This window comes from Amphiura filiformis, chromosome 3 (genome assembly GCF_039555335.1).
Source record: "Amphiura filiformis chromosome 3, Afil_fr2py, whole genome shotgun sequence".
Taxonomy (NCBI): domain Eukaryota; kingdom Metazoa; phylum Echinodermata; class Ophiuroidea; order Amphilepidida; family Amphiuridae; genus Amphiura; species Amphiura filiformis.
The window spans coordinates 68,437,111-68,463,855 of NC_092630.1; the positions used below are offsets into that span (position 1 = coordinate 68,437,111).

A 26,745-nucleotide genomic window follows, 5' to 3' on the forward strand; every position below is an offset into this window, starting at 1 on the left:
AAGGGTCGTACCACAACATGACCGAAGGAGGTAGTGCGTATTGGCATACATGTGCGCTGGTAGTAAATTCAATTTTCTTTGCTTTGCCGTAGTTGTTCGGCTCAAAAATAAACGGGGATACATCTGACAGTCAAAGCTAACATTTTATGACAAAGAAATGCTAATCTATTTTGTTTGAAAATGTTATAATATGGCTTTAATATGGAAGCACATGAAATGCAAAACAACTAATAAAAGCGAGTTCTAGCAGCCCATTTTCCCCTGCCCATTTTAAAACTCCTTGAGAACATAAAAACAACAGTTAAACATAAAAACATAACATAATTTTAAACATGTTTCCCCTGCCCCCAGAAAAACCCCAATTATAAATGCTTTCATGAAAAAGTTATACAAATATTAAATGAATAAATCAATGAAATATTCCTGTTACCCCCCGGTACAGCTAATATTAAAAACTAGTGTTTAAAAGCATAGGCCTATGTTAAAAGGGATTCAAGCATACTAAAGTATAACCCAGATGCCTGTCACAATATAGTGGACCAAAATAACAAAAAAAAATCCCTGATGAGTACCACGGATGACTATCATGACTAATTAAAGACAAGAAATATGCACCCCTTCCCCGTGTGTGTTTGCATGTGTTCAGTTTATTAGGCCAATATCTTTGGGATGAAATACACAAAATTCCAAATAACCACTCTACAAATATTGACTGGCTGCAGTTTTGAAAATGCTGACAGCCATGCATAGATAGGCTTTAGCATGCTTTGGCCTGTAGTCTGGTATGCAAAGTATGCAGAATTCTGCCCAGCGTGTTGTCTATGTATTCAGCTACTGTACATGCACTAGCTTAGTTGCATGTTTAGTCAGTACTCTACACAACTGGGTCTACCAGCAAATATGGATTTTAACTATTGCATGAATTCTTTTAGAGTATCTTAATTATTACGATTAAAACTATTTCGTATTATTATTTTTTTGTAATGCCTATGATGTTTTAAGCAATCAGATAATTATATCAAAAATACAAATTTAAAAAAATACAAACTTTCCACAGGTAGGGTAATTAATCACATGCAACAAATTCACATATTTTCGTAAATTTGCAAAAATATATTAATCTTTAATTTATATTAAATTTGATGAAAATGAAGAAAAGAACAATATTTATATGTGACCATTATCTTTATTCTTTATCCTATCCTTCAAATTATCATTTGCTACCATACTGGTAGTGCTCACACGAGGGCAGCATACCAAGTTTTATATTGTTCAGAATATCACAGAAGGATGGTTACAATTCATTTTATCATGTACAAAACCTGCCTCAAGCTACCTCAAAACACACATATATATTATAAGATTATAAGAGAGAAATGTTGTTTTAATTTAAGGTGGCAATACACCCCCTGATAAATGTTGTGACTAATTTAGCATTTTTCTTAAAAAATAACTACACACTGGTAACAAAGGTTATGTATATTATAGGGGCAAGGAATCCAAATACTTCACTGAAATTTCAGTGATTCAAGACAAGTGGTTCATTATATATGTTAAGAAATGAGGTACATTCTAGTGGTACCTCTTTTGTTATCATTAATAATGTACCGCTTGTCTTCAGTCACTAAAATTCCAGTTTAGTAACTGGATTCCTTGCCCCTATAATAATATACATAACTTTTGTTACCAGTGTGTTATTATTTTTGGAGAAAAATGCAAAAATAGTCACCCATTTATCAAGGGGTGTAGTACCACCTTAAAGGCCAGAGAGACATTTTTCATAGCTAATTTATATATTATAATATATAATTTTTATACGCTCTCCCTTTTGGGATTAAGCACTTTATTCAAAAGATAGTCTAACTTGAGTAAAATGTTGTTATATTATAATATATGCGGCCATATCTAGAATACACAGCTGAGGCGTGGCACCCTCACCTGGAATAAATTATGCATCGAGCAAGAACAGTGCATGCACCTGTCATGATGATTATGCTAGACAGACTACCCATGTGACTCCTCTTATCAATAAGATCAAGCAGGATTCCTTTAATGTCTAGGCCTAAGTAGATTACTGGCTCAATCAACTATGTTCTACCATTACATTACGAATCCTTACCATCTCTTTTCCACCATGTTGTTTTCAGCCTCTTACCATGACCATCAGCAAAAGTTCAGCATTCCAACAGTAAGCATCAACTGAGGCCTACATGTTTTCATTTTATACAATCCATGTGTAGAACCAATTTCCAGCCACTTACGTATAAGCTCCAGACCTGCCAACCTCTGGGATCACAAAACTGTATTCTGAAACCCCAAAACCTGTATTTTTCATTAAAAAACTGTATTTTGTATCTTGCTATCTGGAAACATCTTGACCAGGGCTGCCAACTTAAAAAAAACCCACATTTCAGTATTTTCAAACCTCAAAATCAGAATTTCCCATACAAAATCAGTATTTCCAAGATATAGGCATTTTAGTGTTGCTCAAAACAATAAAATACAAAGAAAGTTGAAAGTGATTATTGGCTATATCTCAAAATCAATATTCCCGAGAAACAACTTATTTGGCTTGATCACAGCTGCAAGGATTAAAAAAAAAATTTCAAAAAAAAATTCGCAAGAGCTCCGCCGTTGCGGGTGCTTTTGAGAAAAGCACCCACGGAAACCGAGTTCAAAACGCATACAACATTCCGCTTTCTGTTTAATGGAAAGCATAGGAGAATGAAATGTATGGCTTTTCATTTTTATGACACAATGATCAACAAGTAAAGCATCAACAATGCCGGGCAACAATGTAGGCCTACATACATGCACGTATATACACCAGGCACAAAAAGAAACTCGTCAGTTAAATTCATCCTTGCTGTTCAATAACTTGATAATTTTGGATTATTCTGAAATATACATTTTGTTAATTGGACTTTTCTTTTCTCATTTGACACCCTGTTCGTGAACATTGAGCAAGAATTGATCAAGATATGCGCCTCCAAACTCTCAAACCCCAAAATGAAAAGTTGCAATTTTGACGATTCAATTGTGCCTGTTACACTGCGTGCTTTATTGATTGGCCCGTGGTGCTTGTGTGCAATACAACGATGCGTTCCCATTGAAAGTCGTTGAAAATGTGACTTTTGATTTTGGGGTTTGAGGCTTTGGAGGAGCATATCTTGGTCAATTCATGTTCGTTTTTGAACAGGGTGTCAAATAAGAAAGCAAAGTCCAATTAACAAAATGTATATTTCAGAATAATCCAAAATTATCAAGTTATAGAACAGCAAGGATGAATATAACTGACGAGTTTCTTTTTGTGCCTGGTGTACGTTACTTACAAGGAAGCTTAACAATTAAATTCACTGAATAATCGGCAGGTTGGGTGAGCTTGTAATTAAATGAGTACTTGAGCTGGTCTTGGCGTTTGTTTCCCTTGCATTTGTTGGTTTTTATATGAGCTGTAATCCCTATCGTTCGCACCACAAGTGACCATACTAAAATCGCTATTGCACAGTGTGTATTATCTCTCTCGCTTGGCTGGTACCCAGTCAACCTTTGTAGTTTTAAATTCCTGCTTCCTGCTGCTACTTTTCTTTACTGTTGATGCCATATTTCCATTCCAAAACATCGAAAAATACAGTACAAAATATCTCTCTGCGGCAGCTGCCAACCCAAAAAAGTGTTTCATTTCCATTTTCATGCGGTCCGGCGATGGTTAATAACAGCCTGTGATATAGCCTGTGATATATAAATCACCTCTTCAACGAAACACAAAATACGATCACATGAAGAGGTCAATGTAAATGATACTTCATCGGGACCTTAATAGCAGGGGAAGAGATTGATTTTAATACAATCGATTTTTACTGTTTTTTATTTTCACATAACAAATAGCCTTACTTTTAATACATATATCGAACTTTTTGAAAAACATACTTTAGGACAAAAATCCGTACTCCCGTATTCTTAACCAATTCCCGTACAGGAAAACGTACTAGATGGCAGGTCTGAAGCTCCTACTGTTACCATCTTCAACAAAATACTGTTATCAGCCATCGAGGTGATCCTACCTTCTCCAGATTCCACACTCATCTACATGATTTTAAGCAGTGGAGTTTTGGCTCTTCACATTTGTTCACTTTATATTTAGCACACAAGAACTTTTCCTGCACTATTCTGCAACATGATCACCATGTTAAGGTTACACGAAGAAACGTATAAAAAACGTATAAAGTTGTTCTCTAAAACCGTGTTTTCTCAGCAATCAAATATCACAGTGAGTCAAATGTTGGTGCATGGATGTATCTTTACATTATTTTTGTGTGTTTATACAAATTTTTAGAATCCGTTTGAAAATCCTTCGTTTAAATCATTTTTATGCACCATGTTCACAAGATCAAAAACGCGTTCCATGCAGTTTTTTTTCAAATTTTCGCTCCGTATGAAACCACGCCGAGTGATTGTTTTCTCCTTTTTTGTATTGTACTACAAATCGACCAAAGAAATAATGTTGCCATGGGGAAGAACCAATTACAGTACCGATTAAATTTTATTAGCCCCTTTTTGGGAACAATTTTCGAGAATCTTGTACCAGTGCACAAAACACTGTTATGTAACATTATCGATATCTGGATTGTGGAACGTTAATTTTGATTTCTAACTGCCTACATTATTTCTCAAATGTCTGTCGCTTACTTTACCATTTGAATTTCACTCCAAATTTAAGCTACTTTTGCAAAAAACGAGGTTTTTCGCCATCGATACCTCCGACATTTACAGCGGTAATGAGCTTGTTTATCATAAGAGCCTGTTATGCACTATTCATGCATAATAGTCAGTTTGAGATCAATCAAATTCATATGTCCCTTCAGTGGTTCAATCGGTTAGCACGCCGGACTCACGTTCGACTATATAATACTATACTTTTGAGCTGGAAAATTTGGCACGTGTTCGAGTCCCTACGTGGTCCATTCCATTCCGTTTATTTTATTTTATTTTTCTCTCACTTTTTTTCCTTTTTCTTGTTCGTTTCTTTCTTTCTGACCTCAGCGATTGATTGTTTTTGCCCGTTTTTTTTTCATTATATAATTCAGGAATTTTTTAGGCTATAGGCCCCTACTAGTCTAATAGGCGCGGCCTATGAATATATTTTTACAAATTAGATTAACAAAATATTGGTTGTTGGTTTTGTTATTGTTGTTGTAGTTATTGTTGTAGGCCTATACATAGCATAATCAGGGTATAAATAGGCCTACTAGGCCTATTATAGCATACTAGGAAGCATTGATTTATTTCACGACAGATATCATCCAGGATAATTTTAAAAATTGAAAATTTAGAAAATCCAAAGGAAAAGTGGCAACCACTGACATTTGAGAGAGGACCCCACCCATGTACATCTCTCCCTTCCTGTCCAAAACAAAAGACCCTAGAAATTATAGCTAGGCCTGAATGATGTGTTTTGAAGTCCATGAAACAAAAGGGTAAGCTGTTGAAGGAAATAATTAGAGGTATACACTTTAAAAGCTAATAAGCAAGCTGATTGCTTGATATGGTGATTGGTGTCATTTAGAATTGAGTTTTAAAATGAATCATGAAAGTACTCCATCCTTCTGAGGGATTAAGCTGTCAGTCCTGTGTAAATAGACCCATACCTGTACATATATCTCGCAGTCAATTTCAAGAAGAGTAAGTCCTGTGTTAACTCCTGACTATGGGTGTGATTTTCGGGTAATTTTGCGCCCGGGTACTCGGTGCATTTTTCGGGCGGGCAACCGGGTACCCAAAATTGCAACAAAATTATTATTATTATTATTTTTTTTTTTTTTAAGTTATTTATTTTTTACGGTTTTGTAGTATCCTGGACCTAGACCTAAATGCTAGGATCATTCATGATTGACCTAAAAAAAAAAGTAAATGATATCAAAATGCATTCAAATTCAATGCATTCTGATATCATTAATAGAGTATGACATGAATACAAATTATCAATTTTCATATTAAAATAGTCCCAAACAAAATGTTTGGTAGACTCATAACGGTCGCGATCTTACCTTTCCGATGTTGATTAAGATACTTCTTGCATCGATCCCGAGATCGGAAAAACCAATAGTCATTTTGTCCCACATAAATGAATAAATAACAAAACCCCGATCCCCGAGTGGACTCACCCATTCGGTGACGTCACACACGATAATCACCCCTTATCCGACTTGGGCAGCCCCTACTCGGCCAAACTTGTAGGCGGCGGGGTCGGATAATCAACATCGGAAAGGTAAGATCGCACGGTTATGAGTCTACCAAACATTTTTGTTTGGGACTAGACTCAGTACACCGGTCGATCTTACCGTTTCCGATGTTGATTAAGATACTTCTTGCATCAACATCTGAAAGATCGATCTAGCAAGTAACCGACGGATGGAGGTACAAGATTGGCCAGCATCTGATAAGGATCGGGAGAGTGGGTAGCATGGTAATCGCGAGGTCAAACTATTTCCCCCCCTCACGGCCGGGAAACAGAAAGACTACGTGAACAGACAAAAACCCCTGAACTGAAAGTTCAGTGGTTAAGAATAGAAACACTGGTTCTTACCATGTTGGAATTCTGATTGTCCGCAAAACACCTGATACCCAACCACCATATTATCTCCGCAGAATAGCCCTGGAGAACTTATCGCCTGGTCGTTGGTTTACGTTTTTGTAGTAAACCGTGGAAAAGGACGACGGGTTCTTCCAAGACACAGCCTGACAAATCTCTTCTATGGGGACCCCCTATGGTAGGCCCACGAAGATGAGATAGATCTGGTTGAGTGGGCCTTGAGGCGGCGTCTTTTGCCGCCCGAGTCCACCAACACCTGGACCAGCCACCGTGCCAGAGTCTGTTTAGCGGCTGGACCGTGCGGTTCTGCGTGAGTGATAAATAAGCGGTCATGAGCCCCTCTTAAGGTTTGTGTTCGGCCAAGGTAGTGCTGTAGCGCCCTCACCGGGCACCACAACCTGTCTTGGCTATTGACGAACCCTGCCCAATATTGGGGAGGAAGAGGCGAGTGTCGGAATGTATGCCGCTCATTTTTTGCAAGGAAATCCGGGCGAAGAAACAGCGTCGCTCCGTTGTTAGTAAATACGGAGGCTGACTTTGAGACTGCGTGCAACTCCGAGCAGCGCCGTCCCGAAGCCAACGCCAGAAGAAAGCCGCCTTAAGAGTGGCGTATTTGGGGTCGCTTTTGACAGGGGCTCAAAAGGGGGACCCTTAATATACTCCAAGACTGTGTTGAGGTCCCATGGAGGGACCACCTTCCTTTCCGGCGGGCGCTCGTTGAACATACCGTCGAGAAGAAGACTTAGGGACCCATCTGAATTGATAGTCGACCCGTCTTCAAATCCCGATGAATCGAGAGAATGGCTGACTTATAGTTGGCTATCGTTGCCTGCTGAAGTCCTGACCTGAACTTTTCTGTCAGAAAATCTGCCACTAGAGGCACAGGGGCTCTAGTGGGAGATGTATTTCTCTCATCGCACCATGCGTAGTAGGGAGCCAAGCGCTGACTATACGTGACGGAGGGTAGACTCTCGTCTACCCCGGCGATGAGAGAAGCAGCTTCTGATGAAAAGCCTCCCTCCGCCGCACGTTCCCTGATAAGGGCCATGCAGCTAACTGCAGGTGCTCTAGTGGTAGACTTGGTACCTCTCCTCCGGGCATCCGGAGTAGATTTGGTAACTCGGGGAGTACTCGCGGCTGAGCCGCTAGTAGATCCACCATCGGTCGAAACCACAGGTGTTTCGCCAGAACGGTGCTATCAGAATGACGTTGCAATCCTCCTCCCGATCTTGGTCACCACCCTTGCGAGCAGTGAGATCGGGGAAAGCGTAAGCAGTCATTCCTCCCAGTCTCACGGACAGAGCGTCCACGGCGAATGCCTGTGGGTCTGCGACCCTTGAGCAATACACCGGCAGCTGATGATTTCGATGAGATGCGAACAAATCTATCGAGGGGTGGTACATCACCGCGAAGATCGTCTGGGCGACCTGCGGAGCAAGGGACCATTCTGTAGGTCCCGACACCTTTCCTCGTGACAGATCGTCCGCGAGGATGTTGGTGACTCCCGCTATGTGCATCGCTCTCAACGTAATCTGCCTGGCCTTGCACCACCCTATCAGGCGTAGTGCGTGCAGGCATAACCGTGGTGACCTGGTGCCCCCTTGTCTGTTGAGGTAGGCCACCACGGTTGTGTTGTCTGTTTGGACAACGATATGAGATCCACGATCACCTTCTCGAAATGCTGGAGAGTTCTCTCCACTGCCCAAAGTTCGAGAAGGTTGATATGGAACTCCGTCTCCGTGGCCGACCATAGGCCCGAGACTGAGTCCCGTGGATGTGGCCCCCCAGCCCAGCTTTGACGCGTCGGTCGTCACTACGTGCCGCACCGCTGGTGCAGGAAACCTGACACCTTGAGTCAAATTGGGCTGATGGGTCCACCACCAGAGTTCCTCTCGCGATCTCCGACATCGGAACCGCGAGGATATTGGTGACGACTGGGCCTGTAAAAGGCTAGAAGGTGTAGTTGTATAGGCCTCATGTGAAAGCGGCATGCAGTGCGAGGTCTACCATACTGGCCATAAGGCCCAAAACCTTCATCCGTGCCGCCGCGGGTGCCCCCTCTGACTCGGCCAAGAGTCGGGCACACCTCGCCATGTTCGTCACCCTCTCGGGTGAGGGCACCGCGCTCCCCTCCTTGAGGTTGATCTGGGCCCCTAAGAATAGTGGTGTCTGCGTCGGGACCAAATTGGATTTCTTGGCGTTGATCAGAAATCCCAGGTCCCGCACCGCACGGACTACTAACTCCACGAGACACCGTGTCTCCAGCGGAGTGCGTCCGTAAATGAACCAATCGTCCAGGTAGCAACACATGTTGACTCCCCTGCGCTTCAGGTGCGCTGCCACCGCCCTGACCAGGAGTGTAAACACTCTGGTGGAGGTGGACAAGCCGAATGGCAGGCATCGAAACTGGTAAGTTTGACCCTGTACCTTGAAGCGTAGAAACCTCTGATCTTGAGGTGCGATCGGAACATGCAGATATGCGTCCGAGAGATCTAGCGATGCCGCCCACATACCCTTGATGGGGCAGGCTAGCACCAAGCGAGAGTCTCCATTCTGAACCTCTTGGGCCTGATGAACTCGTTCAGCGGCTTGAGGTTCAGAATGGCCTCCAATCGCCGGTCTTCTTTGGAGCCAGAAAAACGTGCTCCAAAACCCCTTGGTGAAAGGGGGTGAGACCGGGACAATCGCTTGCCGTGAGAAGCTGAGTGACCTCTGACAGTAGTGCCCGACGCTGGGGGCCGTCTGGCGGCACTACCGTGGACCTCTGAATCGTGCAGGCGCACGAGGGGTGGCTGGTAAATTCCAGCCTGTAACCCCCACTGACCACTGACAATACCCAGGCGCCCGGTGAGATGGCATGCCATCTCTGGGCGTAATGCTGTCAGCGGCGCCCACAGGGGAATCCCTGTGGGAAGTCCAAACCTGCCGGCATGGACTGTCGACCGCCGTGCCCTCAGGACCGATCTGGTTTGCCACCCTTAGAAGAACGGCTCTTCTTAGGGGGCTTGCCATACGGTCCAGCACTACTCTTGCGCTTCCCAGTTTTTTTTTTTGGGAGGTGCTGGAGTAGCCTCGGGCTCGGGTGTAGTCTGTGGTGCGCGTCCTGCTGAAGCCGGAGCTGGCGCTGAAGAACGCTTAGAAGACTTCTTCTTCTTGTGCTTCTTCTTCGCCTTACTGCCCTTCCCTTGGTCAGGGCAGCCTCCGACTTCTTCAGAGTGCTCTCATTGGTGGCCTTCTTTGCCCGGTCCTCAACCGTAGCGCTTAAAAGGCCTGTCAAAGAGTAGCCCCTGTCCCACCGAGTCTGACTTCTTCATTGCATCAGCAAAGTCGGAGCCGTAAGTTGACTGGAGGGACAGACAGGCAGTCTCCCTGAGGCGAGAGGACATCCTATGGGCTAGGCCCATAGAACTCTCGTTGAGGTTAGCTGTTAGCACCGCTAACAGATTAACCTCGCGGAAGAGTTCGGCGTTGCCCGTGGTCGTTAAGCTACCTTCCTACCGAGGTGCTCGGCGAGCGTGGTAGCGACGCTAGAGACTCTGATCCGCGAGCGTGCTCGCTTATCGATGAGCTTTAGCTCCTCCTCCCACTGGGGGGAGAACGACCCGTACGCCTTGGCCGCTAGCGGCAGGCGCTTGGCAACGTCTGGATCCATGTCAGGGACCCTGAGGTAGGTTTCGGAGTCCTCCTGCGAAACACGCAGTGGAAGCGTGCAAGCACGCGGCGTCGAAGCTCCAGCGAGCCTGACAGCCCTTCGAAACCTACCCTTGAGGTCCGCCGGGAATGCAAGTGCGGGCGACCCTTGTGTGGACGCAGCGCTAGCTGGGCATCCTACTGAAAAGATGCCCTGGTCCTCCTGAACGGACTCCTCCTGAGAGAAAGCCAGGCCCAAACCTTGGGCCACACGGCTCATCACCTCAGCGGTGTCCGCAGGCAGACCATTGCTAGCGAGTTCCTCACGGGGAAGCGGGGGAAGGATACCTGAAGCTAGCTGCACAGTCTCATCAGACTGTGAGTCGCTACTGGTTTCATCTTCCGACTCCTTTCCCTCGCCTTCAGACTCTGACTCACTCTCTGATGAGGAAGAGATCTGACGACGGGCATCTGAAGGTGGACAGGGAGGTGTCGCCACCGTGTGGCTAGCCAACTGAACACCAGCAGAAGAGGGAGTACTCGCTAGACCCGAGATGCTAGCTATAGCACCCGGGATCCGCGACGCTCTCGCTGCTGTCGCCCTAGCCATAGCAGTGTGCGGCCTACCCTGAGCTGTATCAGGGTTAGCCACTCGCCGCCGGGTTGGGTAACAACTGCTTGCCCAACGCTAGGCGGCACTTGCCACGGTGGAAGACCGTGGAAGAAACCACCCTGCGGCGGATACCACGGGGCATACCCTGTTGGTAGCTGACCCTGAAAGGATCCGCCACCAGGGAAACCCCATGGAACGGTAGTACCAGTACCGCCTCCCCCTGTTGCCACAGAGACTGTGGTAACCAGGACGAAAGCTACTGCGGTACCTGCGTGGTTGTAGCGTAGGTGCCGGTAGGGCTCCGGCCTGCGCACCACTGTACCCATGCCTCACAGCGTTCCCCGCTAGAGGATCAAGCCGTGTGTATGGCTACCCCGCTATACTGGCTGTCCCTTGGCTAAAAGGAGCTTGCCTAGTATCACGGGTAGCTGAGCGTGTATACCCTCGATCAGTCACCTCGCTACCTGAATAGGCAGTATCAATCAATGGAGCCATGCTCCGCTGAATAGATAGTGATCGATCATAAGAGGTAATTGACCCATTGACTGTAATGGATCACCCACGCTCTGCTGGCTCTCGAGGACATAAGTGGGTTGTTGATCAGCCAGGCTGTTCAAACTACCTACCCTAACCTCTTGAGCCTCGCCCAAGGTCGCTGTGTGTGGCGGACCACTCACGGCAGCTATGGGCGGCGTGCATAGTGGCTACCACTGAAGTCAAGCCGTAGCTCGTCTCGGTAGCTGCCACTGTTTGCACTTGGGTCGCTGTCCCGTGAGAGACTGCGAGCCCAACCCGGTATAGCCGCTAGCCAGTCCCGGAGGACAGCCGGCAGCCATTCCAAGGCCCAGGGAATCACTCGGCGGTCCCACCATGGGGCGCTGCCGTGTGACAACCCCAGTTGGTTCTGCTAAGACTACACCTGAAGCGTTAGCCCGGTATCGTCTCTGCTAAACCCATGCGTTTTCATTCGACCCTTGCGGGGAACGAAAGGCGTGCTGCGTGCCGTGGATCAACCCAGGCAAGCCGGGTTCCACTGGCACGCTGCGTGCTACAGACCGGCCGAGGCAAGTCCGCTGCACGCTGTATGCTAGATTCAACCCAGGCAAGCCGGGTACCCTTGGCATACTGTCCGTCGCCGGCTACTTCGCTGGTGCTAGACCCGCTCGTTCGCCAGCAATAGACGGGTGTCCACCTGCAAGAAGCTCGCTAGAGATCTCACTGGTAGACTGGTACTCGCCTGTTAGGGCAAGTACCGCCCTGCTGCCTGCTACTAGATTCGACGTAAAGTCAGTGCTTTCGCTGGCTGCTAGGCCTTCGGGCTCGCTAGCAGTCCCCGGAGGGTCCGCCTGCTTGCCCGGGACCGGAGCCCCAGAGGTTACCTTAGCGTGGCCCTTGCCGGCCTCGCTAGTACCTACCATATCAATCTTACCTGTAGGCTTCTGTTTCTTAGTCTTCGTTTTCTGTCTGTGTCGAAGACCTAAACGAGCACTACTTTCTAAATCCTCGAAGTGGATGTCCGATAAGCCTATGCAAAAGGAAGCACACTTATTTGATTTAGAGCAATCCCTGTGGGAGTAGCAGAGTGGATGCGGTCCCACTCTGGCACAAGGGAAGGGCATGATTGACAAGGCCTAGACATTGTAGTAATCGGGAGCGTACAGCACTACCCCGAACACAAGCTCAAGCCCAATAAACAGACCCACACGCACAGTGGCTGACGCTGATGTAGTGGTATGATATAAAAATATATATACAAAGGGATGAAAAACTGAAAACCTTTTGGGGAAGCTTTGTCAGGCTGGTCCCTTCGGAAACCCACCGCACTCTTAGCAGTAACTCGTCATCAGGCGCGTGTACTGAAAGATATAACGATAGAGCACACCATAAACATAGCGATAATCACTCACCATACATGTATACACAGTACTGTACAAACATCTATTGTAACTTACTAGTCTGTTATAGTTGTTTTCACGTGAGAACAAAAATAAAATGGCGTCCTAAGGGCGGCCATTTTGAAAACGTGTGTCCCGTATACGAACGGAAACACACATACAAGCTAAGTTTTTGGATCGTTTTTGTCACTTTTCTAGCGAAAAATGTCGTCAAAACTATCTCCCTAAGCGACTATACTGGTTGGTTTTACCTCAGTGTAACAAACAAACTGTATATCTAAATCCTTTGGTTCGTAATGATACTTAGCGTTGGTAAAGAAAAATCCACACGTCTATCTCATCTAGAAAACAAGGAGGATAAGGGGTGATCATCGTTTGTGACGTCACCGAATGGGTGAGTCCACTCGGGGATCGGGGGTTTTGTTATTTATTCATTTATGTGGGACAAAATGACTATTGGTTTTTTCCGCATCTCGGGATCGATGCAAGCAGTATCTTAATCAACATCGGAAGCGGTAAGATCGACCGGTGTACTGAGTCACACAAAACATCATGCAATTTTTTTTTAGGTCAACCATGAATGATCCTAGCATTTTAGGACTAGGTCCTGGGACACTACAAAACCTTAAAAAAAAAAAAAAAACCTTAAAAAAATATAAAAAATTAGGGCACCCAGGCAGGGTATTTCCTGCCGGGTAATGTAATCTCGTTATCTCGGTACCCGCGAGCCCGCCCGAAAATCCCTGGCTTACTTCTGACTACTCCTAACCCATCTTGGTGTTCAAATGGACCCCAATGGAAAAAGCTTCATAAGAAGGGGCTTGGTTGGGATGTATATGCTTACCTAAGACTTCAATCTCATCTTCCCTGGGATGGGTTATTGCAGTCACTAATACATCAGTTTCACTGTCTCTTCTATCCATCATCCTCCTTCTCTTGTTCACTGCCTGCTGCTCAGTTTTATACCTTTTGCTCAGGAGCTATGGAGTAAAAGGTCAATCAAGTGGAATTGTATTAGAGATCAAAGGCCATTTTTATGCACAGAGGCAAAAAACCTTCAAATTGACTGTTTGGTATAATCATGATTGTGACCGCAATGTTCATAAACAAAGGTAGGGAACTAGTCTTTTGACAAGCTTGAGGTAACAGCATTACAACCACTTTAAATTGCCAACTGTTTTGGTACAACTATTTGAAGCACGGACCATTAGCCAAGTATGTGTGCACATGCTAGCAGGCAAGGAAGTTGCAGTGACTATTGCAGTGACTTTTGAAGTCCTCCTCATTTTGGCTCTTTAAGAGTACTACACCCCTGCCCAATTTTGTGCCTATTTTTGCATTTTTTCTCAAAAATTATAGCACATTGGTGACAAGTAAGATATGTATATTATAGGGGCAAGGACTACAACTACTGCACTGGAAATTTTATTTCAGCACAGACAACAGTTGTGGAGTTACAGTCAAAAATGAGGGAAAACCAGTATTTGATCAATAAATCAATAACTACTTGCCTTGAGTTGCTGAATTTTCAGTGCAGTAGTTGTAGTCCTTGCCCTATAATTTACGTTACTTGTATCAAATGCGCTATAATTTTCGAGAAAAATACAAAAATACGCACCATATTGGCCAGGGGTGTAGTACCCCCTTAAGAACGTATAAACTCAAATGTGCATTACCTTGCGGCTCATCTCATCATATGTATTTCTGTCTACCAAGAGGAGATGTCCTGCAAATAACAAATATTTATGAATAAATTGTTTAAATTCATAATAATATAGTTTAAGGCTAGATGTCAAGTCAATAATGTCATTAAGGTCAGTTCCAATATCTGTGGTGGAAGAAAATTAATTTCTTTCATGCCACTTGAAAAACCTGAAAAGGTACAAAAAAGTGCAACCTAAATTCTGTGTTCACAATGCATATTAAGGCCCTGTATACACGTCTAGAAAAACAAATAACAAACCCATGCAAAATACAAGAAAAGGTCATCAAACTTATTACAGGGTCAAAGTTCAAAATCGCTAAAAATTTTAAAAACCAACACCAACATATATATTCATCTAGTCGTAAGGATTAGTTTGAACTATCCGAGATGAACCATTCTCAAGTTATAAAGGAAAAGGTCAAATGTTATACTTTGGGGCTGGGCTCCACGTGTGCCAACATCTTTAAAATGGTCCAATCTTTCGGTTGTTTTCTTTCCAATTGCATCCTGGAAATGAGGCAATATTTTACCCACAAATCAATGCAAGTGGATTTATCGATAACTTAAGGGGGTACTACACCCCTGTGGTAAATATGACTATTTTTGCATTTTTTTCAAAAAATAATAACACACTGGTAACAAAAGTTATGTATATTATTGGGGCACGGAATCCAATTACTACACTGAAATTTCAGTGACTCAAGACAAGCGGTTCAGTATATATCATAGGAAATGAGGTAGGTTTACATCCTGCGGTACCTTATTTCTTATCATAAATAACGAACCGCTTGTCTTGGGTCATTGAAATTCCAGTGTAGTAATTGTATTCCTTGCCCCTATAATATACGTAACTTTTGTTACCAGTGTGTTATTAGTTTTTGAGAAAAATGCAAAAATATATCCACAAATTTATCGAGGGGTGTAGTACCCCCTTCATGGACCTACTTTCAAATGGTGGCCAAGGGAAATTCCCCGAGTTGACAAATTTAGCAGTGTTGGAGGATTCGGGAATCGGGAAGATCCTATACTTTTGTCAGAGCAAATGTACTGACCAGTACAAAAAAAGCTGAAAATCAAAAAAAAAAAAAAAAAAGCTGAACTCTCACACCCCTGTAAAGAATAAATCACAACTAGCACTGAAAATAATAAAGAGCCTAGAGGTGTTTGACAGTCTGATTTTGTCTTCCCTTTGAACCATTAGTAGGGATGCCCACTCTCAATACAGTTTCCACTAGAACGATTTTTCATTTACTGTGTGCGTGCACTCACACACGTATTGTCTATGGAGAAACTGATCGATACAAGAAATCCCAGGCATGTTAAATGGCGTACATACTTGTTTTGATCCAAATGTAGGCCTATATCAGGGTGTTTCAAGAAATTCCTGATTCCACCAGAAAACATTCACCAAACTTTTTCCTGTTTGGTCAGTAAATAGAGAGGACCTTCCTGCATGAAGAGATCAACTTTTTTTAATGAAAAATTTAATGAGATGAGAACTACAACAGGTTGAAGTGACACCATTCCGTGCATCAGGTGTTCAAACGCAATTATCTCCGAATTTTGAGTGAATCAGACAAGCAAACTTAAGTTACATACTCATAAAATTTAACTATTTATGAAGACAAAATGTGCAGGATGTTAAGAAATTTAAGAATGTTTAAGCCTACCGCGGCCCATCTCAAATCATGCACTTCCCGTGCACTTCTCACTACCATGTCCATTTCATAGGGAGTATCAAAACCGGGGACCATCATGGCTTCCATGCACACAGTGTATTGCTCAATGTAGTAAAGATCACCTTTGAGTTGGAGCAAATTTCTCAAAATTGGTAGTGATTAATGTTACCAAACTTATGCCATGATGAAATATAATAATTTTGAAGATAAAATGTGCTGACCTTAAAAGATTGAACAATGTTTAAGACTACCGCTTTTCATTTGAAATAATGCACTTATTGTTCATCTCCTCTATGGAGATATTTTCCATGGCGGCCATCTATGATCATGCTTGAGGTTTCAACAAACAAACCATGGGTTTTGAGGTCTTATAGTTTTTGTTGTATGTCAACAAAATCGATTACATTTTCAGGATGATCTTATTTTCATGTTGTTATAAGCAAATATAATGTTCCAGATAAGATAGTTAATAAATACATTAAGAAAAAGTACCTTAAAGTTGCACTTTCTGTTAGTATTCCTTTTGGACTTTAACTTTTTAACATGTTCTAGCAGCCCTATATAAAACCGTGACACTCGAAAGGCCATATCTCTGGAATGAAACGTCCGATTAAGATTATTTAAACGCCAAAATGTTTCTTTCATCAATTCCCATCCAATAAGTTAGGTCTGAATCAATTTAAAAGTACTTCAATTTTTAGTGGACATGCCTACCATTAGTCCTAGATGCAATGGTTCAGTGTCCAGACTGTACTATCTAGGAAAGAATTTGATGTTTTTAGGGAAGACAAAATAGAACAACTCACTACTTAGCCTAACAGTTGTATAAAGAAGTTTCTAGTTCTGACAACACACCTATATTCAGGCAGGGAAGGGAGGGAACAAGAAAATAAGGAAAAGTACATGTAGAATTGTAGATAGCAACCAGCCTAAAATTTTCCCTTTTGGGTCCATTTTTTGGGATCTCAGTTGGGGAAGAATCTGCCAGGGAACGGATGTGACACAGCGCGGTAGGGTGAGGGAATAATTTCAATTTTCTGGAAGAATAGACACACATTAAATGAAGGCAAGACATCAATGAATACAGATTTGGTGTAAAAATAACGTAATTTTTTGGTACATCATAACAAAAAAACACTCTTTCAATGTAGTTTTGCTTTGTCTAATCTTTTTTATTTTATTTTTTCGTTAAAAGGTGAGCTGTTGTAAACTGCTTATCCACAAAAATAGCCTGTTTAAGTAAAATTTCAAAGTTTAGGGGCCTGAGCTTTCGATCCTAGCAGGATCTTTATCAAAGGCAAAGTGACAAGACAACACACAAACATGCATATATATAGTGACATGGACATAAAGGAAAAGGAAATTAGCAAGACAATAGAAGACATGAGTGGTTCCTGGGAACTATCAATTGGGGCAGGAAGTGGGATGTCATGAATGGAGATGAGAGGGATAAGGAAATGAATGAAGACAATGGGCTGAATAGAAAAATGAAAATGTGTGGTAAAAATAAAAACTACAAAAACATAATACATGATGATGGAAGTAAAAGGGAAATAAAAACTAAAATAATAAAGTGGATGGAAAATATAAATAACAAAATAGGAAGGAAAAATTTTGGGGGGGGGGGGGGGGTGGGAATATTATGATAATGAAAACAAAGTTAATCGTTTCCCTCTTGGATGTTGAGACCATGTGGCTGGATGGTGCGTAGGCGCTTCATCCAGAATTTCTCCCCTGCTGGCACGGACGGTGTCAGGACGGTTACCTAAAGACTCAATCCCCTGAAGGATCATGTCGGAGATAGAGTGGTTGGGGAGGTTAAAGTGATCACCAACAGGGGTGTCAAGCTTCTTGGTTTTCACTGTGGACCGGTGTCCATAAAACCGCTTCTTAAGTGCATTCTTGGTTTCTCCCACATACTGTATACCACAAACTCTGCAAGAAATGAGATACACTACATTAGATGTGGTGCAGGTGATGTTGCCCCTGATCCTGTGGGAGGAATTGTTGGAATTACTGGTGACAGACTCCCCTTCTTGGATATGGTCCTTGCAAACAACACACCTGGAATCACATGTGACAGTACCCTGTTGTGTGGAAGGAATAGTATCAGAAAGAGGGGGACTTCAGCTCTCACAAGAAGATCTCTAAGATTGCGGGGACGTCTGTAGGCCAGGATGGGGTTATCGGGAACCGCTCGTTGTAGCCGATCTGAGGTTTGAAGTATATGGTGATTGTCATTAGTGATGCTGCGGAGAGGAGGGAGGTTAGGATGAAAAGTGACCACAAGAGGGACCCTGGTATTGGTGTCTTGGCTTCTGCTTCAGTACATCTGACCTGGGAAGAGATTTGACCTTGTTGATGGCCTGCTGCACTTTGTGTGCGCTGTGTCCCCTAGTTGTAAGGTTCCTCTTGAGGTCCCTAGCATGCTGTGAAAAGTCAGAATCATTAGTACAAATGCGGCGGAGGCGGAGAGCTTGGCTGTATGCTATACCACTTTTACAATGTTGGGGATGGCAACTGGAAGAGTGTAATCCCCCCAAGGCATTAAAAGTGAACTTCTTAAAATTCACAAATTATGCCTACTTGCACAAAATGCTGCCTAAATCGGAAATAGACCAGAATATAAAAAAATGGTTTCTTGAGTCGATCATGCTTTTTACGATGAGCAATTGAGCATGTTATAGATGCTGTATTTATTGAGTTATCGTGTACTTATACTCTGATCAGCTCTTAATAGGCGGGACTCATAACATCGTGGATTGAAACAGAGTGGCGTATACATAGCTAGGCACAGCACCTACCCACATAAACTGCGCTTTGTGTTTTGTGTGAATGACGCGTGCTTTTAGAGGATGGCCAGCAGCATGCAGATAAGCGTTGCTATGTCATCGTATAGTGTGTTAACAAATTTCATGACTACGCCACATGACGCGTTGTTGCGTGCGTGTACCCTGCTGGTACAACAAAGATTTTCTTTCCTTTTAAATTGCGAACACGAGTGAAATAGGGAAATCAAATCCAATAGTGCAGTTTGAGTATGTTTACAAATCTGGATTTTCTTTCCTTGTATTTATAAAAAACATAACAAAGTACATATCAAAAATGTTCAATTCCGCGAAAGAAACAATGTCTAGAGTCATGAGAGTACAGTCACAGCCGCCGCGTTAAATCGCATTCAGAAAAAATCGCCAATGGCCTGGGGGAATACAGCACTGGTTTTGAAATAGCTCCATGTTCTATCCTCATATCCATCGTCGATTATCAGCCCTGGACTGAGGATAGACTTTTCGAAATTGCGCTGAATCATGCATGACTCACAAGTTCATTACAATCATTATTTTTAAATCATATAAAAAAAGTTTTTTTCATCATCATGTTTTTGCACATATTGCAATATGCAATCCAATGGCCTAATAATAATAATAGCATAAACAGTCGTTTAATAATATTAATAATGAACCCTTAAATGATGAATAAACATGATTGAATCATGCATGCATGCTGATGATGAAAAGCAACTTTTATTGCGCGGCATCTCTCTGCCTGCACTGGCAGTGGCACACTGCAAATGTCAACATAACATTTTTTTTTCGATTAGCGACCAAATCATTTTGCAATTTTAATGTTTGTAAGTTTGGTCATGTTGGTCGTAAATAATACTATCAGACGTACCTTGTTAATTACTCAAATTTTCAGACAAACGCACAGTTACAGTGAAAACAATGCCTCTCAAAATCTGTTTTGCAAGCACTAAAACTTGAGAAGAAATGTCATCTTCATCTGATTTACTTCCGGTTCTTGCGTTTGTTTGTTCCAATTAATTTCATTTCTCCAGTGCAGATATTGTTAGGCTCAATCACAATTTTAAAATATTTTAGCAATAAATATGCTCAAATTACTTAAATAAATAGAATTTAAGTAAAAGAAATTTTTTTTATATTATTAATAATTATTTTGAATTAATTTGTTTGAAATTAGTTCTCGCATTAAAAAAAAAATATATTATTAGAACCAATATTCGTGGATTTTGGGAAGTGCGGAAAGGCAGGGCTGCCATATTGGATTCTATGATATTCGTATGGAGTTACAAAACTGAATCTTTCGTCCCATTTGGACTCGATATTACTTGTATTTTCCGATTAAAATCGGCATTATATATTGACTTTGATATTGGGGTTGCACCTTAATACCTCAATTATGAGTTCAGCTGATTCAAAACGTTCCAAACGACGTCGAAACAAACGGGGTGGTGGCAAGGCCAGTCGACAACAAAAGCAGATTTCTGCTGCTGGAGATCAGGTAAACAAAAGTTGTTGTGTTGCTGATATTTTAGCTTATCTGAAAAAATTACATGTGAATATCATAAGAAAAATTGCATGATAAGCCTGTGAATATGATATTATATTAGGTAGTAGGAGGCGTGATCATGGTGATGTCAAAATTAGTATCTGATTGGATGTGTTTTTGTTTACCAACTTGCAATACTCATCTCTGAGCATGTGAGACATGGAAACTCTGACTGGCTTCCAAGTATTTAAGTAGTTTTGTAAACCAAACAGGTTAGACGTACGTTGCGTACGTTACGATCGCAATGAATGTTTTCTGCAACCAATCACAAAACGGGTTGGAGCGATTACCGAATAGGGTGCAACTCTACTATAGAAAAAATATTAAATTTGTGGACATCGTGGAACATTCATTCAACTACGCTTGTTACTCCACGACTAATCATGCTAACTACACGCGCGTACAACGCTACTCTACGCGTCCATATTAGCAAGGCTATCTGCGTACAACTGCTTACTACGCACAGCCACGCAAGAGTATGTTCCATGATGTCCACGAATTTGATAATTTTTCTATAGTCTTATTTTATAGCTAGGCATGTAGGTATGCCAGGCAAACCTTAGGCTTAGTTAACACATTTGCTAGTCAGCGAAATTCGCCTAGACCGGGGACCAAACACAATACATATTTACATAGAAATTTCAATTTTTTTCAAGAACAGGTCGGTCAAGGAAACCTACATAAATATGTTTTCTATTCCGTATTTTGTCAAATAAGCGCCCCCGGGGGCGTTACATTTTCCCAATGGGGGGGGGGGGCGTTTATTCAAGGTCAATTTTAGAACAATAATTCCCGTTAAAATCATTAGGTAAAGTAAAAACACACGCTAAAATGACGAACTATGAACTAGAAACACTGACTTCTGGCTCACTTCCGGGGTTTCTGATCCAGATTTTCGCCAATTATTGACACTATTATCGACCATGTGCGCAACTTGGTAAGCTTACTACACAAGATAGCATGGAAATATCTGCATTTTTGAAACATCTTGGTTGAAAAAAGTGGTGGGGGCGTTTATTATAGGGGGGGCGACTATTTCATTTGACGAAATACGGTGCTTCACTTGACCCAAATATATATGATTTTTTATGGTGATGAGACACTCACACATGGAATTTTAGAGGGATTTTGATAGCAGTTCCATTAAAAAAAGCTGCTATCATCATGAGACTAAGATCTAGAAACACCCCCGTAATGCTGTTTTTGGGAATTTTGCTAGCAGAATCTTTTTGATGAAAGTCGATCTTTGAAAAGATGTAACTTTGCCACGGAAAGTGCTATGACAAAAAGGTTTTCAGTTTTGGCTTTCTTTACTCAAGGGCTATGCCCAGCGAGGTCACGTCACACTCGGTGTGACGTGCCCTGAACTCCAAATATAACTTTCGCAAGCGACAGACAAATTGCAGGAAAGCGTGCCAATTTAAGCTTCCTGTAATATCTATTGCACATAACAAGTCACAAACTTACAAACTTCAATATGCACTTCAAATACAGCAGACCAGCTGTTAATTATTACCGATCCTGTAGAATAACTTACATAATCTTCAATTTCATGGAATCCCGTTGCTCAGAATTGCAAATGTCATTTTGATCTGTCAAATGCGCTGTGGATGTGCTCAGAGATTTTATGATATGCTCCATAAATCACAGGTGTGAAACTGACTTTATACCACTCGCTCGCTTTCGCAGAAAAGCGAAGGCTCCGGCTACCTCGTGGCGCTGGGCATGACGTCATCATGGATGTGTACAAAATTTCCGACGGCTGCCTTATTTATTTATAACCCGTTTTGTGATTGGTTGCAAAAACCATTCTTCGCAATCGTAAGCCAATCAATGAACGCGATGGCCTTTTACGGTATGAATTAATGTGACCCGCCAGTAAAGTACGTCTAACCTGATTGGTTTACAAAACTACTTTGATAATTGCTAAGCCAGTCAGCGTGCTCGATGCTTAATGAAACGGATGTGCCTTGGCCTACAAATACAAATATGGACTATGTATAATGGTAGCGTGATAGTCCCAACAGAGGATCGATTGAAATATAGGCCTAAATGTCAGGATCATAAATAGCATAAATACCTGGTCGTTAATTATGAAAATGGTTGTAGAATTGATTGTGATTTGCCACAGATTGTGAATTAATTACTTTAAGTAACTTAATTAAAGAAATGAGATCAATAAAAGTGACTCATGACAACATATAAAATTATCAATATTATATTGTACTGGTTGGTTTCCCAGCGTAAACTATAAGCTTCACAATGCACAACAATATATTCAATATTCACGTATCAAGTTTACAATTCCAATCTCATTACTGAAATTATCAGCAAAATAACGACATTATTTAATCACTAAAACCAGTCACTTCATCCTGTAAAAGTCACGAGTGCATCGGCATAAAAGCTTAAATCATCGTGGGTTTGTTTACAAATAAACAGCTGATTGCTGTAATTTCCCACGCTCAAATGGATGACGAAATTTAGAGTATCGGACTCTATCGCCGATCTCTCAAATACATTTATTATATTATTTATTTATTAAAAGGCCGACGTATTGATTAGAAAATCGTGACAATTAATGAGATGAATTAACTAAAGAAATTAATGATCGACGATGCGTATTTTTATTTATCTGACTGAAGTTAAAAATAGAAAAGCCAAAAACCTGATCACGCCATAAGCGAGAACTCACTCGGAATTAATCCGCGCTTACTGAGTCTCCGTGATCCAAAAGTATACAAAAATTATAAGTAGATTAAAAGCACATTTCCAGTCAGATATTATATTAAATACGAATCATTCTTAATTGTTACAACACTCACGTAGCTGATCCTAAAAAGGATCAGCGAATCTAGTATCAGAATGTCCGAGTGCAAGTGTGAGTTGCAAGACATGCAATACACGTCCACCCGGTACAAAGCCTGGCCGCAACTCAGCCGCTCCAAGATACACAAACGGCATTTCTTTTCTATATCGCGCAAGTAAGTAATTAGGTCGCGCAAATTTGCGTCACGCGCTGCGCCTGCAAAGCAAGCACGCGATACCTAAGCAAATGAAATAAAGATTTAAATGAATAGATTATAAAATATGATAAAAATGTGATTAGTGCTGCCGAAGTTTAAATGACGGTTTTCAATATTAGTAGGCCTACTGAGGAGCATACTTGGGGTTCCGTTACATTACCCCGTTCTAAGAAAACATTTTGTCCTCAAAATACGAGGTAATATTGAAAAGATATATACATAATAAAATAGACACCAGTTATCAGACAATAGATCTACTGTCACATTATACAAAACCAAGTCCTACATCACAATTACCAGTAATGCCATTCCTGAGCAAAGGAATCCACCATCATCCAATCTCATCTCAGGAATCAGGACTATTTCGACATCCAACATCATAATGTCACAGGATAGCAAATCTACAGTCATCTCCTGGTTCATCGTAAATTACATTGACATTCACATATTTTTAAGCTTACCAAAAAAAATAAGACAACAGTATAAAAAGTCATGAAGAACGAGAGTTAATTAGTGCTTACTCAACTCAGTTGAATTTCGTTAAATGCACACGAGAACTGTATTCAGAATTATGAAATACACAGATGGTTGAAAAAATACAAAAACAGTTCGTGCTCAAATTATTTCCAATGTTTACATGTTCGCAAATGTTTGAGCTGCTACTGACAGCCCGTATCCCATAAGCAGGAACTACTTTCGGCGCGTTTTTAGAATTTGCAAAATTGAGCAGCCAAAATAATGAATTCTGGTACGAATTCTGATTCTCACATCTATATAAAGACATTTTTAAACGTGTTTGTAAAGACAAATAATAATTGAAAAGAATTATCCCTTTTATGTTGAGGAATAAAACATACTTCAAACATGTGAGATAAATTTATCTCCAGAAACATTCAATTTACCTTGGAAACACACATGTACAGTTGTAAACATGTACACACATGTGTATCCGCATGAAGAGTTCGTCGCACACGTACATGTATGTCATTTCATTTTTCATTCATTGAAACAGCTGATCGCCAAACAATAACATTTGAAAATCAATAAAACAGTTGTACGATATTTACAATAGAAATGTACCGACAGTTGCATGTTGTGGCGAGCAATTTACTTTCTACATCAACACTTGTATGGTTGATGTTCACCAATAACAATTTAAAGATTTCCAGCAATGTTTTCCAGCCAGCATGGCCAGAAATATAAACAACAAAAATGTGAAATTTTCAACACTGCTTGAAGACGATCCATCCATGTCTCTGTGGATTTATATTATAATGTCTCTCTATATAAAGTTGACTGACTACAGAATGGTATTTTTACATGGTGAAACATTGCAGACTGAAAGGTAAAGTGTTAACAAATGTAATTTTATGCAGACATGTAAGCTTATAAAAATAAACATACAAATTCATTTCATCAAACAATATAAAAAGGTTTATCCATCCTTCCTGGTTGATGATGACTGTCACTGTGTCAGGCTGTGTCCAATCTTGAACTTCCATCTTCAGACTCTTCAGGTAGGAACTGTATTCTGGAACACTTGCACTGAAGTTGTAATCTTCTTCGCCAATAATGTCTTCGACTTCGTCGTTGTCTTCTTTGCCACTCCGATGCACTTCTATCAGGAATCGCACAACACAAGAAGAAATTATTTAATTAAGTTCATTAGTTCTGCAAATGATAAATTGCTCTTGGTAGTTTCCTCCTCTGCTTGTAGTTGTAGTGCATGGCTAGTAGGTGGTTTATTTAGAGTTCTCAGTTTTTGAGGTTTCCACAGTAATTTGAAAATGTCTGTGAAAATGTCTGTGAGAATGAGTCGTAGCGACGTAGAACAGCCTGCTTTCAAACTTCGTCTTCATAGATTTAGTCGTTAGAACTGTTCGAACATCCATCTGGAAACATCACACCATCGTTGTCGCCTGGTAGTTGTAAACATCTGATGCCAGTGAGGTGCCACATGAATGTCGAAAGTAATTTTGGTTTGTTACTTTCTGTATTCTATGACAATTTCTGAGGGTTTTATGTCTGCTGTAGTGTTAGATTAGAGAGTTCTTGACTCTCTTGATGAGTCAGCGGACACCTCAAATTTCAGTTTAGTCTGCTCAATCGTACAATGTATGCGTTGTTGTGTCCATACAACAGGTCTATGGCTATGCATACAAAATTACACTGAAGCCATGTAGCTTCAGTCAGGTTTAGAGCAGCAGTATTATACAGGTAAGTTAAATTACCATTTGCAATCAAATTATTGCAAGTTTCGGTGTACAATGAAAATCTTGTACAGAGCTGAGGATGTTAAATGCATTGTTCTTGTTGTTATTGAACAATATTATTATTTGTTCAAAAGCATTATACTTTTGAACTGCATCATACCAAATCAAAAGAAAATTCATGCCATTACCGGGGCCCTCGGTAAGTGCACTCTTCAACATTTGATTTGATATTAATTAATTATAGTGACAATTCTTAACATGAAATACATCATGAAACTCGTGCTACTTTCCACATGTGAAGTCACTAAACCTCTTTTCATTGTTTCTTGTGGTGACAATTCTTAACATGGTTTGAGGTGTAACCATGAAACTTGTGTAACTGCGCATGTTACACATGTGAAGCCACCATAATGTTTCTATAAGTTAACGGATAGTTCGCCTTTTCCAGGCTCGCCTTTGAGCTGAAGGAGATTTTCTCTTTACTCGTTCAGGTGTTGTTTGTACATGTACCTGATTTATTTCGTTCGAAATGTCATCTATCAAGTCGATAATTGTTTTGTCAATGATAGTTTTTGACTCTACATGTACATGACATTTTCTGAGTTCTTCAGCCTTGTAAAAAGACTCTGTTTCCACTGCTTTTTGTACCATGGCATTAAAAGAGGCAGGTTTGGCATGTAAAATGTTCAGTCTTACCCGGCTATCTTGTATAGCATTTACAAAGTATTTCTTTGCTAATTCTTGTGTGGAAGAATCGGGCATTGTAGGAAAGACTATTTTAACCAGTGTGCGAATATCATGAGCCAGATCAGGTAAAGTTTCATTAGGATTTCTGACTCTGTTATTTAATTTCATCCAAAATAATTCTTCCTGGTTTTCATGACCAAACCTTAAGTTCAAGGAAGTTACCAGTGATTGGAAGTTGTGTCTTTTTGAAACGTTCACGTCACTTAATACTCCCTGTGCCGTACCTCTTAAATTTGCAGCTAAATGCATAGCTTTATCATAATCGTTCCAATTATAGTATTCTGCTATCAGTTGA

General features: G+C 41.4%; 2 protein-coding genes across 2 annotated transcripts in view; one reads left to right on the forward strand and one right to left on the reverse strand.

The window, feature by feature from the left end:
• The window catches only part of LOC140149025 (E3 ubiquitin-protein ligase RNF4-like), a 33,639-nt gene extending 13,729 nt beyond the window's left edge, over positions 1-19,910 (reverse strand). The window contains exons 1-3 of the mRNA XM_072171169.1: positions 19,790-19,910; positions 14,407-14,456; positions 13,575-13,710 (exon numbers count right to left, since the gene is read on the reverse strand). Coding sequence (XP_072027270.1) covers positions 13,575-13,710; positions 14,407-14,418 — 148 coding nt within the window. The 5' untranslated portion in view covers positions 14,419-14,456; positions 19,790-19,910. The remainder of the gene's footprint in view (positions 1-13,574; positions 13,711-14,406; positions 14,457-19,789) is intronic.
• Positions 19,911-20,148: 238 nt separating this feature from the next.
• The window catches only part of LOC140147453 (uncharacterized), a 62,135-nt gene continuing 55,538 nt past the window's right edge, over positions 20,149-26,745 (forward strand). Inside the window, 1 exon segment of the mRNA XM_072169231.1 lies at positions 20,149-20,416. Within this exon segment, the coding sequence (XP_072025332.1) occupies positions 20,315-20,416 (102 nt within the window). The 5' untranslated portion in view covers positions 20,149-20,314.